The sequence below is a fragment of the Plecotus auritus genome (genome assembly GCF_963455305.1).
Source record: "Plecotus auritus genome assembly, chromosome: 8".
In the NCBI taxonomy this organism is placed as follows: domain Eukaryota; kingdom Metazoa; phylum Chordata; class Mammalia; order Chiroptera; family Vespertilionidae; genus Plecotus; species Plecotus auritus.
This window is the reverse complement of record NC_137782.1, coordinates 7,510,435-7,523,508: the sequence shown is the minus strand read 5'-3', so window position 1 is coordinate 7,523,508 and position 13,074 is coordinate 7,510,435. Positions and strand designations below refer to the sequence as shown.

At 44.1% G+C, this 13,074-nt stretch overlaps 1 protein-coding gene across 29 annotated transcripts in view; it reads right to left on the bottom strand.

Annotated features, from left to right (window-relative positions):
* DTNA (dystrobrevin alpha) overlaps positions 1-13,074 on the bottom strand; it is a 332,992-nt gene that overhangs the window by 89,197 nt on the left and 230,721 nt on the right. For all 29 annotated transcript variants that reach the window (XM_080683220.1, XM_080683222.1, XM_080683225.1 and 26 more), the window contains one exon: positions 3,569-3,782. In XM_080683220.1, the coding sequence (XP_080539346.1) occupies positions 3,569-3,782 (214 nt within the window). The remainder of the gene's footprint in view (positions 1-3,568; positions 3,783-13,074) is intronic.

Here is a 13,074-nt window from a genome sequence, read left to right as displayed (position 1 = left end):
GACAGAGCAAATTTGGACTCACTAGTCTTGGTAATATATCGAAGATCAAGGAGGACTTAATCTCAGAAAACAATAAAATTGGTGTGACAAGAGCTAAGAAAAGTCATTCTTTGATTTTCATTCATTCATTCATTCATTCATTCATTCACTGGGTGATTCATTATGAGCTGCGTATTGTACTAGGTGCTGTGCATACAAAGAAGACCTGGTTCCACTCTAAGGCAGCTTGTGGGAGCCAGCAGACAAGCAGTAAGACATGTGCTCGAAGAGAACAGCAGAATCAAGTGTAAGGAGCTGGGAGCTGGGAAGGGTGAGCACTCAGCCACGAGGGCTGAAGGGCTCCACTGTGTATCCGATTTGGAGACCTTACCTCTCAAAAAGGCCACACTTTTAAGAATTAGTTTCAAGGTAACCATTAAACCTCAATAAAACTGTTTAAATAATAATGATTTTCATCTAACTTCCTGCCATGTTATTTTTCTTTTGTACTTTCAATTTTCTAAAAAAGAATAACAGTAAAAGTCCTTAGAATACTCCAAAGAGATCTTGTCCTCATTTCGGATCATTTTCTTGGCAGAGTCCAACTGGGTAGGTCTGGTGAGTTTTAAGGCACCATGAAAATAATGACCCCATTTCTTTAATCCAAGTTCTTATTTTTCATGAATTTACATTGGTGTAATGTCTTTCCTTTTTCATTTCTTCATTGTCTCTTTTGAGACCAGGTTCTTAAGGTATCTCTAACTTTTACTTTGGATTTTATGTGTATTTTTTTCTTAATCTGTCCATTTAAATATAGCAAATAAAAGAAAATCTCTCAAATGTGTGATTCTATCATAGCAACAGCACATCCTTGATCTTCTAGTATCAGCCTCATTCATGTCGACCAAAATACAGGGGCTCCTTTATTAACACGTGTGTGGGTAACGGGATAGGTGATAGGAGGTGACATCAGATTTCCATATCGGATCTCATTTGGATAAACAGGAGTTTACAACGATAAGAAATAGAATCAACATTCATTTTATTCTTGTTTCTCTTCTTATATTCACTTTTAAGTTGAATTTTCAGATATCAGTACTTCCTGGTAGCTTACAGCTCACATTGTCTAAAATGTGAAAAGCCACAAGAGGGAAAATTTGATTATCAGTAGAATGGCATATACTCATCTGCTCTGTCCAAGGACCAAAGGCGGAAGTACCTTCAGCCTGGGGCCCCTATGTGAACGTGTCTCTACCGTGAGATCTCTCCATGTAGATGTGTTTACCCATCTACTCGATGAGATCAGGGCCTTCCTATCTGCATGAAGAGCAGGAACCACCCAAAGGTTTCTTCTGAACATTTGTGTGAGCTGCGCCTGACCTGGGGATAGTCCTTAAGCTTAGCGCTCATCGTTCTTGAAATAATTCAGCCATAGAATCATCGTTATTTAAAAAACAGCTACAGCTCTATTTTTTGAAATGATCTTCCCAATATTTCTAAACAAAAGTGAAAAATATAACCCTATTAGTTTAAGTCCCATATATTTTACTAAATCCCCCTTCCTTATTATTAATCTTCCCCTGTTTTGATATTTATCGAGTGGGCCCAAGTTATTTTTTAGCTTTGATTCTTTATGAATGATCCAGTAATACTCCAAGCTTTAGCAGGAAATTGTATTACTCTGTTTATATTTTCCACTAGAGGCCCGGTGCATGAAAACTCATGCACTGGAGGGGGTTCGCTCAGCCCAGCCTGCCCCCTCTCACAGTCCAGGAGCCCTCAGGGGTGGGAGGCGACCCAGTGATCAGGGGAAGGCGATGCCCCCATCACACCTCTGCTGGTGATATTGCCGGCAGCGCAAACCTCGGCCGGCCCTGGTTACCTGAACCTCGGGTGGCCCTGGGTGGCTGGGCAGCTGCCATTTGAGGCTTGCCTGCACCTCGGGCTGGCCCTGGGTGGCTGGGCAGCGTCAGCTGGGGGCTGAGGGAACTGGGGGACTCTGGAGGCAGGTGCCCCAGCGGGGCTGAGGGGACTGGGCACTGCCATCTTGTGGCTGTGGGTGCCGCCATCTTTGAGGGCATGGCAGCTAATTAGCATATTCCCTCCTTATTGGCTGTGGGTGCCGCCATCTTTGCGATGGTGTGAGAGTCAATTAGCATATTCCCTCTTTATTAGATAGGATTGTTACACTTATAACACATAAGTCCCTTAAAAACCTGACTGGTGAGTCTGATGGCTGCCCTGCTCTTGCTAAGGGGACAGGATGGGAACGCTCCTGCTAGGACTTCCATGGCCTGGTTCCTTTCTGCCACCTGTCGTGTGGAACCACAGCCTCTCTACCTGCCCTGCCCTGTTACCAGAGTGATTAGCCCAAAGCAGTACATCAGCTCTGAGGTCGGTACAGACTGAGCATGGATGGAGTCTTTCACGCTGGACGGCAGGTTGTAGAATTGTTTACTGCAACTTGAGAATGTCTCAGAACGTAAGAATCTCAGAAACAACAATGCATCCTGGTCAGACTGAGCCCAAACACTTCTGTTAGCACCGGGGTTGCAAAGGGACAGCTGGAGACTTTTGTCAGCCAGGGGCATAACAACGTCAGCCTGGCTGGATCGTCCCCCGCCTTACATATTCCCGAGCACTGGCCAGACAATGAGACTGAGGCTGAAACTCTTCTGAGAGTCTTAAAAGTGTGACTGCCGAAAGGTCAAGTTAGTAATTTCCCTTTTTAATATGCAAAGCCAGTAGCAAACGTGGAGGCGTTGATACTATCTCTAGGCCAGAGGCTTTTCACAAGAACCCCTTTGAAATGACAGGCTGATCATGTAATTCAGGGGAGTCTTTATATCTCACAAGGCTGCCACTATGCCTTGGAGAAAGCACCTCGGCTGAATACCTAAGCGCCCGCCCCGCCTCTGCCACGCTGAGGCACCGGACAATGACAGTCTCTTTGTGCTTCAGCTCCTTTACCCATAAAGGGAGAGATTTGGAAGCGCAGTCTTTAAGATCTCAGGCAGCTCTGAAATCTCTGATTCCGTGAGGGGAAATGATGAGATAATGAGGCCGGGTTTCAATCGTGGTGCGTGGATAGCTTTACTCTGCTTTCTGTGGCTCGTCCTCGGCCAGGCCATGTAAGGCAGGTCATAGCTACTGTCACTGGGCTGGCCCAGACACCCCTTTCAACCTCTCCCTCTTTGCTCCAGGGTCTTGTCCCTTCCCCGCAGAAACACTGTCTTGGGCAATTTGCAAAGAAGAGAGTGAAACACATCCTCCCTCTGCATGCTTCATTAAATCGCTTCCCGGGCACGCCATCACACAACACTTTCAAGCGTCCACAGCTTCTAGAAAGCGCGGGATGAGTTAAATACAGGTCAGGCCATAAAATACAATTGTACTCAATTTCCTATTTCACTCTCTAGCCTTTTCCACGGCAGTTAAATTTATGTTCAACACAGAGAAACTTGACTGAAATAAGTATCTGATCAAGACAAAAGAGGCGGTAGGTTGCTCGAGAAAATGATTTGCAATGAAGACCAAGAAGGTACAAGAGGAACATGTAAAACGTAACGGCCATTCGGAAGGCACTCACGGGTCGAAGGCCGCCAGCAGGAAGTTGAGCAGGAGGCCGATGGACTGCTCCACGTGGATCTGGTGCGTGGTGGGCATCCGTTTGTTGAGCTGGTAAAAGATGGTGGAGAGCACAGCCTCCAGGCGAGCCACGCTGAGCTCCGTGTTCGGGTCCAGGTTGTTGAGCGCGTTTTCCCGCAGAGCTTCTATGACGTTCCAAATGTCCACCAGGTGCACTGCGCGCAGGTAAAGGAGAGTGAACGCATCAGCCCGCGGTGCGGGGAAAGGCAAGCTCAGGGTTTCACCCGCCCCACCCGCCAAGGCACTCCCACGCTGTGTGCTCGTGGACTGTAGGGTCGCGATGAGCACAGTACACAGTGCATCATTCCAAAGACTGGACCTACGGTGCACAACAGCACGCAAATGCTTTACTGAATACCCTAACAGTGGTCGGCAAACTCATTGGTCAACAGAGCCAAATATCAGCAGTACAATGATTGAAGTTTCTTTGGAGAGCCAAATGTTTTAAACTTAAACTTCTTCTAATGCCACTTCTTCAAAATAGACTCGCCCAGGCCGTGGTATTTTGTGGAAGAGCCACACTCAAGGGGCCAAAGAGCCGCTGTGGCTCGCGAGCCGCAGTTTGCCGACCACGGCCCTAGTAGATAGTTACTTCTAGTCTTCGTAATGACCCTTGAAATATAGCTGTTTCCCCACCTTACGTGTGAGGAAACAGGTTCAGGGGAGTTAACTGACAAAACACAAGTCCAAGTCCAGTCAAAACCCGCCTTCAAATCCACGTCAGTCTGGCTTCTTTAGAAAACTAACAGTAAGTTGGCATTTAACATCGTGGAACGAGAAGGTGTATACCACGTGGATTAGATAATTTTATACACCGCAATCCCATTACCACAGCGTTAGCTAACCTCTCCATCATGTTCTATCACTTCCTTTTTACAGTAAGGACGTTTAAGATCTAGTTTCTCAGCAACTTTGAGTAGATACTATTTGTGATTATAGTTAACAAGTCTATTGGCTTCAAAGCATTTTCCCATTGTACATGCTAACCCCTAAAAAAAAAAGAGAGAAAAACCTACAACACTTAAATGTTATTATTTGGAAGGATATCATAACTGCATTTGAGAATTTAAAATATTTTCATTTACATATTCTTAGTAGTATAAGGTTTGAAATAAGAAGAAAGTGGACAGGAAGACAGGGGCGGGGGGGGGGCAGGTATGAGGCATCGCTACAATGCAACAGCAGAACGAAGTCACAGATAACTTCGCTGGTGAGAACAAGCGGTCAGTTAACTGAAGTCATGGTTACTTTCACTAGGGTGGTCAAGAAATCCACTTCTATTTCTGTTCGCCCTGAAGTCTTGTTATGACATCCCAGAAACCATCACCACAATCAAGATAATACATCCATCATCCCCAAAAGTCTCCTTTGAAATCTGTCCCAAGCCACAGGTTTGCTTTCTGTCATGATTTTCTAGAATTCTATAAAGCTGAAATCATCCAGTGTGTACTCTTGCTGTTGTTGTTTTTTGGGGGGTGGTCTGGATACTTTTACCAGTGTAACCATTTTGAGAGTCATCCACGAGGTTGGATATATTAGTAGTTTGTTCCCTTTTGTTGCCGAATAGTATTCTATTGGAGGGATATATCACAATCTGGTTGTCAGCTCACCTGCTGATGGACATTTGGGTTGTTCTGGGTTTTGGTGATAAAGAATAAAGCTGCTATGCACAATCATGTACAAATCTTTGTACAGACATAAGCTTCCAGTTCTCTTGGTAAGTACTTAGAAAGGAAGTGGCTATGTTGTACAGTAGGTGTATGTTTAATTTTCGAAAATCTCCCAAAGTGTTTTTCCAAGTAGTTGCACTATCGTACATTCCAATTAAGAGTGTATGAGAGTTCCAGTTTCCCCACAATTTCACCAAGTTCTGGGGTCACTTTTCATTACACTTTTGCATTTGAAAATAAACGTTGTCTTTCCCAAGGAAGTACAGTTCCAGTTCCTGAGAAATGTGCATTCCCAAGTTTTAGACTCCTACAGCTTTGCTAATTTCTGACACTGTGTTTAAAGACACAAAACTGACACCTACTGAGCTCCCCGACTTGGAGTCCAGAGCAGTGGACTGGGAGTCCGAAGACCTAGGTGCAAATCTGGCTCTTCTACAAGTGTTTACCCTCTTAGCTTTGAAGACACACAGCCTCACTTCCTAATTTATGAAGTGGGTATTGTGTTCCTTTAAATGGGAAATGCATAAAGTCAAAAGCTGTGGTGCCTGGTACACAGACACAATACATTATACATGAACAAATGAATAAGAAGTTCATATAAATTTTTTTGTGTGCATATCTCTAGGTTCTGACACAGGAACACAAATCACTTTTCAAATGAATTACTTTAATGTTAAATTTGGATAAATTCAGATTTATGGGTTTTTAAATTTACAAAATTCTCTGTATATCACACAAGGAAATTATTTATATTTTTGGATGTTATTTGTCAAATTTTTCACTTTAACAAGCAAGGTGCTCCAAAAAAAATCCTATCTAATAAAAGAGTAATATGCAAACTGACCGCCACTCCAACATACAAGATGGCTGTCCCCATATGGTCAAAGATGGCCGCCCCCATGTGGACACAAGATGGCCGCCACCAGATGGCCGGCAGGGGAGGGCAGTTGTGGGCAATCAGGCCAGTAGAGGAGGGCAGTTGGGAGGGAGCAGGCCTGCAAGGGAGGGCAGTTGGGGGGCCCAGGCCTACAGGGGAGAGCAGTTGGGAGGGACCAGGCCCTCAGGGGAGGGCAGTTAAGGGTGACCAGGCCAGCAGGGGAGGACAGTTAGGGGCGACCAGACTGGCAGGGGAGGGCCGTTAGGGGTGACCAGGCCTGCAGGGGAGGGCAGTTAGGGACGATCGGGCCAACCAGGGAGCAGTTAGGCATCAATCAGGCTGGCAGGGGAGTGGTTAGGGGGTGATCAGGCTGGCAGGCAAAAGCGGTTAGGGGCAATCAGGCAGAGGCAGGTGAGCGGTTTGGAGCCAGCAGTCCTGGATTGTGAGAGGGATGTCCGACTGCCTGTTTAGGCCCAATCCCAGTGGGTCCCAGAGAGGGTGCAGGCTGGGCTGAGGGACAACCCCTGCCCCATGCACGAATTTCGTGCACCGAGCCTCTACTAGCATTTATAAGTTGAATTTATTTATTTTTTGAGGAAAAAAAGCTGGGATTTCTACCACTATTCCCTACATATTTGATCTATAGAGCCTCTGGACCCAGTCCTTGGGGAGATGTGTGGGTACAGGACACAAAAAGAGCAGCGATGAGGGGACCCGGCCTGTGTCCTGATTGGTATCTGTGCTCAGGCCACCAAGGGAAGTAGGTTACTATCTTCTTCCTGACTATGGGTCGTGTGAAACTGGCACTGGAGAAGAGGCACATGAATGGTGAACTTGAGCACAGGAGGGAGATGGCTACAAGCCAAGAAGGAGAAATGGGTGCGGGGAGTGGGAGAGTCTTTGTGGGGCACAGAGAGGCTCCCAGGATTCCCAGGGGTGCAATCACAGAAGTCCATGGAAGCAGCCAGCATGTCCATAGACAGTGGGAACTTCGGCCTCTGCGTGCCCAGCCTACCCTAATCTCCTCTCTGCCAAACCCACTTTCTCTGGGGTTCCCTCCCTTGATGAATGGCCTCAGCCCCTACATTCTTCCCCCACCCCAGCTAGAATCTGGATTTCATCCCTGGATCCTCATATGTCATATGCAATCAATGACCGAGTCCTATTGGACTCTATCTCCAAAGTATCACTTTAATTCCTCCATTTCCACAGACTCTTATTCCCATCACCCAATTTCACTACCCAAATGTTATCACCATTATCTCATTGACTAAGTCAATTCCTTCATCTTCCTTCTCTCTCCACTCCAATTCATTCTAAACACTGTAGCCAGGGTGGTATTTCTGAACTGCATATCTGACTTGTCACTCATATGTTGTGTAAACTCCTTTAATAACTTCTCATTAAGTTGAAACTCTTCAACATGGTTTGCGAAGTTCTTTCAGACCGGGCCCCACTTTCTTCTCGTCTATGTCTCATCTATGCCTGAGCGTCAAGACCACTTCTTCAAGGATGCTCGTCTGGATCTCTCACCTCTAGGTTTTGTACCTTCCTACGAGCCACCTTGGGACCCTGTCCTCCCCATTATTTAGTGGACTCTGTGCAGGCCAGCTGGTTGTCCGTCCTCTGCATTGTATGCTGCACAGGAAGAGACTCCATCTGCCGTGATACTGTTCACACCCCCAGCCTCACGCACCACAGCAGCTTAATACATATCTGTTGGCTAAGTAGACACACGACAAGGCAATGACTCCACAGGGAATGTGCATGTGATTGCTAAAGAGGCAATACGATATAGTCACGCAGAATCACACAAGCATTGGTTTGCATCCCAGGTACATCATCTGGCATGCTACTTGGCTTTTCTGAGTCTTCATCTTGGCAAAATGAGGCTGGCAAGAGCATCTACCCTCAGATGATTACTATACAGAATAAACTGGGGAAAAAGAATAAATGGGGTGATGCTTACAAATTGCTTGGATAGGGCATGTAACTTAGGAAATAATAATATGGACACATAAAATATCTAGAAATCATATGAAAGTTACTAAAAATAAGTATGACCTGTATTTGGGCTTTCACATTTAAAGTCTCCATATAAGGAAAACGGAAATAGTAATTACAGCTGTGAGACTAGATAATTATACATGAAAGTAAAAAGAGGCTTCATGGTTATGTGCCAGGCCCTGGGTAGGGCCTAGGGCAGGGGTAGGCAAACTTTTTGACTCGAGGGCCACAATGGGCTCTTAAACTGGACCGGAGGGCCAGAACAAAAGCATGGATGGAGTGTTTGTATGAACTAATATAAATTCAAAGTAAAGGAGCGGAGGGGAGAGCAAGAGAACCCTCCGTTCTTTCGGCTCCGCGGGCCGGATAGAACACCCTAACGGGCCGGATCCGGCCCGTAGTTTGCCCATGGCTGGCCTAGGGACTCAATGGCAAACAATGCAGACGTGGCTCCTGCCTCGGGGAACCGAGTCTGAAGGAGACACAGAGATGAGTCACAGTCACACAAACAGGTAACTAGAAATTTTGTGACTTGCTGGATTATGTAATGGCTGTGAAGGGGCCAGAAGTACAAGAAAAGCATTTTATACAGTATTTTGCGCACAATAAGCATAGTTCAATATCTTACTAATTATTATTGAGAAAGATAAGTATCACAATTCTTTTGCTGAGTTGAGGAGGAACACTAAGAAATTTGCTAAGTCGAGAGTCATTCGGCAGTTATGAAGGGGTCTGTTTTAAAGTCTGACAGTTGTATATATATGTTGCTTTCTGTTGAGCATTTTAGAAAATGAGGACATCTAGGTATGCCAGAATGATGATATACCACTAGATGGCACTGCACACATTTCACTACTAGCTCTCAAGCTATAACTGTCCATCATAAAGCACCTGCTATTAGCTATAGGCAACAGAAAGTGGGGTTTCCTCATCCATATGCCTGTATACATTTTACACTAATATACTAGAAAAGGCAACAGTTTGAAGAGTGACATTATTTTGTTAACATTAATCATAACAAGAATAAACAAAACGTTTTCTTAAAAGTAGAATTTAGTTCTTTATAGAATCAAAAATACGATTAGTGTTAACTGCAGATAATTAATTATGAATACCTCACAGTAGTTTGTCTTCATAAATAAATGGAAATAGACAAAACTTCAATAGTTTGTCTTAAATCCAAGAAAGCCCAGGCTGAAAGAAAAGGGCTAGGATGAGGATTGGGGGAGGAGGATTTGGGGTTTCGGGGGGTGGTTTCCACATGGGTAGAGAAGAATTTTTGAATCTCAAGTGATGTTGCTCATGTGTCCCACTATCTGAATAGGAGATGGACTCTTAGTTCATAGTTAAAGATGACTTAAATCCAAGCGTCCCTGGGGAACGTGCAGAAACGCCAAACTCGTTTATAGCTAATAGAAATGATGGATGTGATAAGCGTTATTAGAAGTAGTAGTGATAGGGTAAAATACAGAAGAGAGGGTACAGAAAGTACAGGAATATCAAAAGACAGCTTCAAGATTTAGTCTATCTCTGAGTTTGTCCAGAAGCAGCCTTCCTGGGACCCCATCATGGAGACTGGGTGCAGGTCAGTGGCTCTAAGCATGATGCCCTTTTTCCTAAAGCACTTGGAGATCTCTTAAAAATTCCCAAGCCCAGCCGAGGCCGGTTTGGCTCAGTGGATAGAGCATCGGCCTGCGGACTGAAGGGTCCCGGGTTTGATTCCGGTCAAGGGCATGTACCTTGGTTGCGGGCACATCCCCAGTGGGAGGTGTGCAGGAGGCAGCTGATCAATGTTTCTCTCTCATCGATGTTTCTGGCTCTCTATCCCTCTCCCTTCCTCTCTGTAAAAATATCAATAAAATATATTAAAAAAAAATTCCCAAGCCCAGACTCACCCACTCACTGACTCCAGAATTTAGGAGGGTGGGCAAGGGTTTTGACAAAGCTCTGCAGGTGATTCTGCCAACCACTCATTTATAAACCTCGGGACGGCTCTCAGAGGGCCTGCAGCTAGGGAAGGCCAATACACAACCATCCTGCAGAGCGTTCACGTCCATCACTTCGGAGGAGTGGCTCTGACTGGGGTCTCCTATGAGGTTGGAGAACGGCTCCCTGGTGATGCCACTGTGGCTGGTCTGGACCATACTTGGAGTTGCAAGGCACAAGGTCTGTTAGGAATGCAGATCTCAGCACCCCTGCCCGCCCCCTCCCTTAGACCTAGAGAATCAGAATCTTCCTTTTAATAACATCCCCAGCGTCTCTTCACACTCATTACCCTAAGCCGCTATAACTAGCTTTCCTTCTCAGCCTTCCACTCCAGAGACTACAAACTTCATTCACAGAACAAGCATTTATTTAGCCCTTACAATGTGGCAGCACTGTCCTGGGTTCTAGAATTAGCACAGACAAGACAGGTGTCTCTGACCACATGGGACTTACAGGTGGTGGGGAACAGAGATACTTAGCAAAGAAGTACATTGAGCATGCTACAATAATAATCTATTTTCTCTTACAGAGAAAAAATGGGCTTAGCAGTAACAGTATTAATCCAAGTGTTTCTTCATTTGTATAATGGGAATAATAATATTCACCATGTTTACCTTATAGGTATTCTGAGGAACAATAAATATTTACATGGAAAACATTAAACTGTAAAGCACACTATGTATTTTAGGTACTCTTATTTTTTTGAGAGAAAAACAGACCTTAAAATTTATTGTCACATTTAGATAAAATTATAAAATTTCCTCCCTTTAGATTCTTTCAGTTTTTTATTTTGCTCTGTCAGTTATAAAGATACAATATTTTTCTATAATTGCAGGTTTGTTTTCCTCTTAATGAATGTAATATGTAATCTATCCATGAGCGATTACATCACAGTGATGACTATTTTAGTTCACTTTCAGATCAAATACTTATCTCGAAATTCAGAGAGCCTCAGCCCATGAGAAAAAAGGGTATGCCCAATGCATCACCCCTCACCACACATCTATTGCACATACAGGCATTAACATATGGAGAAAGCCAGCCTTATGCTTCCACATACACAGCTGGGGAAGGAAGCAAGAAATGAGATTCCAAAACCTTTTCAAAAGAAATTAAATCCCAACCAGTAACTTTAAAGGTTCTATAACACGTTATTCTTCAGGTTACAGGTAATTTAACAAACTACGAGAGTCTGGCTATAAAAGAGATTGTAATTCCCATGGGGAGAGCCACTCAGATGGCTTAACTGAATGAAGATCAAGATGAGACACGACATTATAAAAAGCCCACATTCACAGTGCAGGTTTAAATAAAGAAGCTACTGGTACTCGAAAGACTGTACAGGGATGCTATGTGGGCTGGAAACTTTGGAAGGATATGGAGGAGGAGGAAGAGAAGGAGGAGGAGGAGGAGGAGAGGTGGAAGGGCTCAGGTTGGCTCCCGAATCAAAGCAGGATATGAATACATGTTGAGGAGGAGGGAGAATACTCCAAGGAGAAGAAAACCAGATGGCCCCTGGCACAGAGCAATGAATGAAGGAGGTGCAATCGGCCATGGATTGATGGGTTGGGGCTGGAGGCGTTTGTATGGGGCTTACAGGAAAGCAGAGTCTATAACTAAGTGATCTTTTCTTTGAACATTATTTCACACTTCTCTCATTTTTTGAAAGCAAACAGAAAGATCGAGAATTTGCAGCTTGTAAAGTTCAATGCTTAGTTTCATTTTTCAAATCACCATGTCAGCTAATTCCGACCCCCGTCTACAGCCAACCAGGCCAGCGGTGAAGCCCAGAGGTGATCTTTAGAGCAGCGAGTGGGTCTGATTCCAGAGGTCTGGGGTGTGGCCAGGGCATCCACAGGTAAAGCACCTCCTGAGGTGACTTTGAAAGACAACGAGGTTTGAGAACCACTGCTAGGGAGTATGACTCCAGGGATGGAGTTAGACAAGGGACAGGAAGAACAGGAAATGGATGCGCATGTGATACAGAGGACTTTATTTAAAAGGCATCATGAGGATCTCAGGAACATTATGGCCAAGAAATCCATGTGCAAATTAGCCAGTTGTTAAGATATTTTCAAAGGAAGTATTTTTGCAGGCAATCGGGTCTTTTATTGTGACAAAATCGTATTTAAAAACCTTTTGAGAGGGGGGAGGACTCAGTTCCATGGTATGCTTTGGCAGAGTCAACACACGTATCTTGATGTCATTACGCTGATGATATCAGCCATCATCCACACTAACCAGACACTGAGTTTGGAAAGAAAATGTTAACAAAAGCGCAATTTTCAGATTTGATTTCCACTAGTGAGCCATACCTTTCTAAGATATGAATCTAAACATCTGAATAGCTCACTAAATTATCTTATGCTTCCAAACTCAACATCTCCCTTGCTCCCAAAGTATGCCTTTATCACTAACATAGTTCTCTTTGCTAAGGCTCCTAGGAGAGATGCATCGTATCTTACAGATAACATTTTAGTTTCACTTTAACTTCCTGGTTAATATAGATGATATAATAATAGAGCTTCAGGAAAAGGCCTATAACATAATTTTGGTATAAAATCAAATAGGATATCATGCTAGTCCTCAAAAGCTCTGAGAGCACATCTATTGTCTACCAGGAAAAAGTGTTCACTGTTGCTTAAATTGTGTTTGTAGACCAGCATCATTATTCAAAATGAGGTATATTAATTATTGGCTCAATAGCTGTCATACTGTAAGTTAAATTGAACAAAATTCGATTGAACAAGCATTTAGTTAGCCTATTATTTTGCAAAGTATTGTACCAAGGACTGTAAAAATAATAGGAGAAGGTAAAGGAAAAGAATGACCTGAACAATACCTAATTTCTCACTGCTAGTGTTTCACTTTGCTCAGAATATATTTAATAACTTTAGAAGCAAGGGA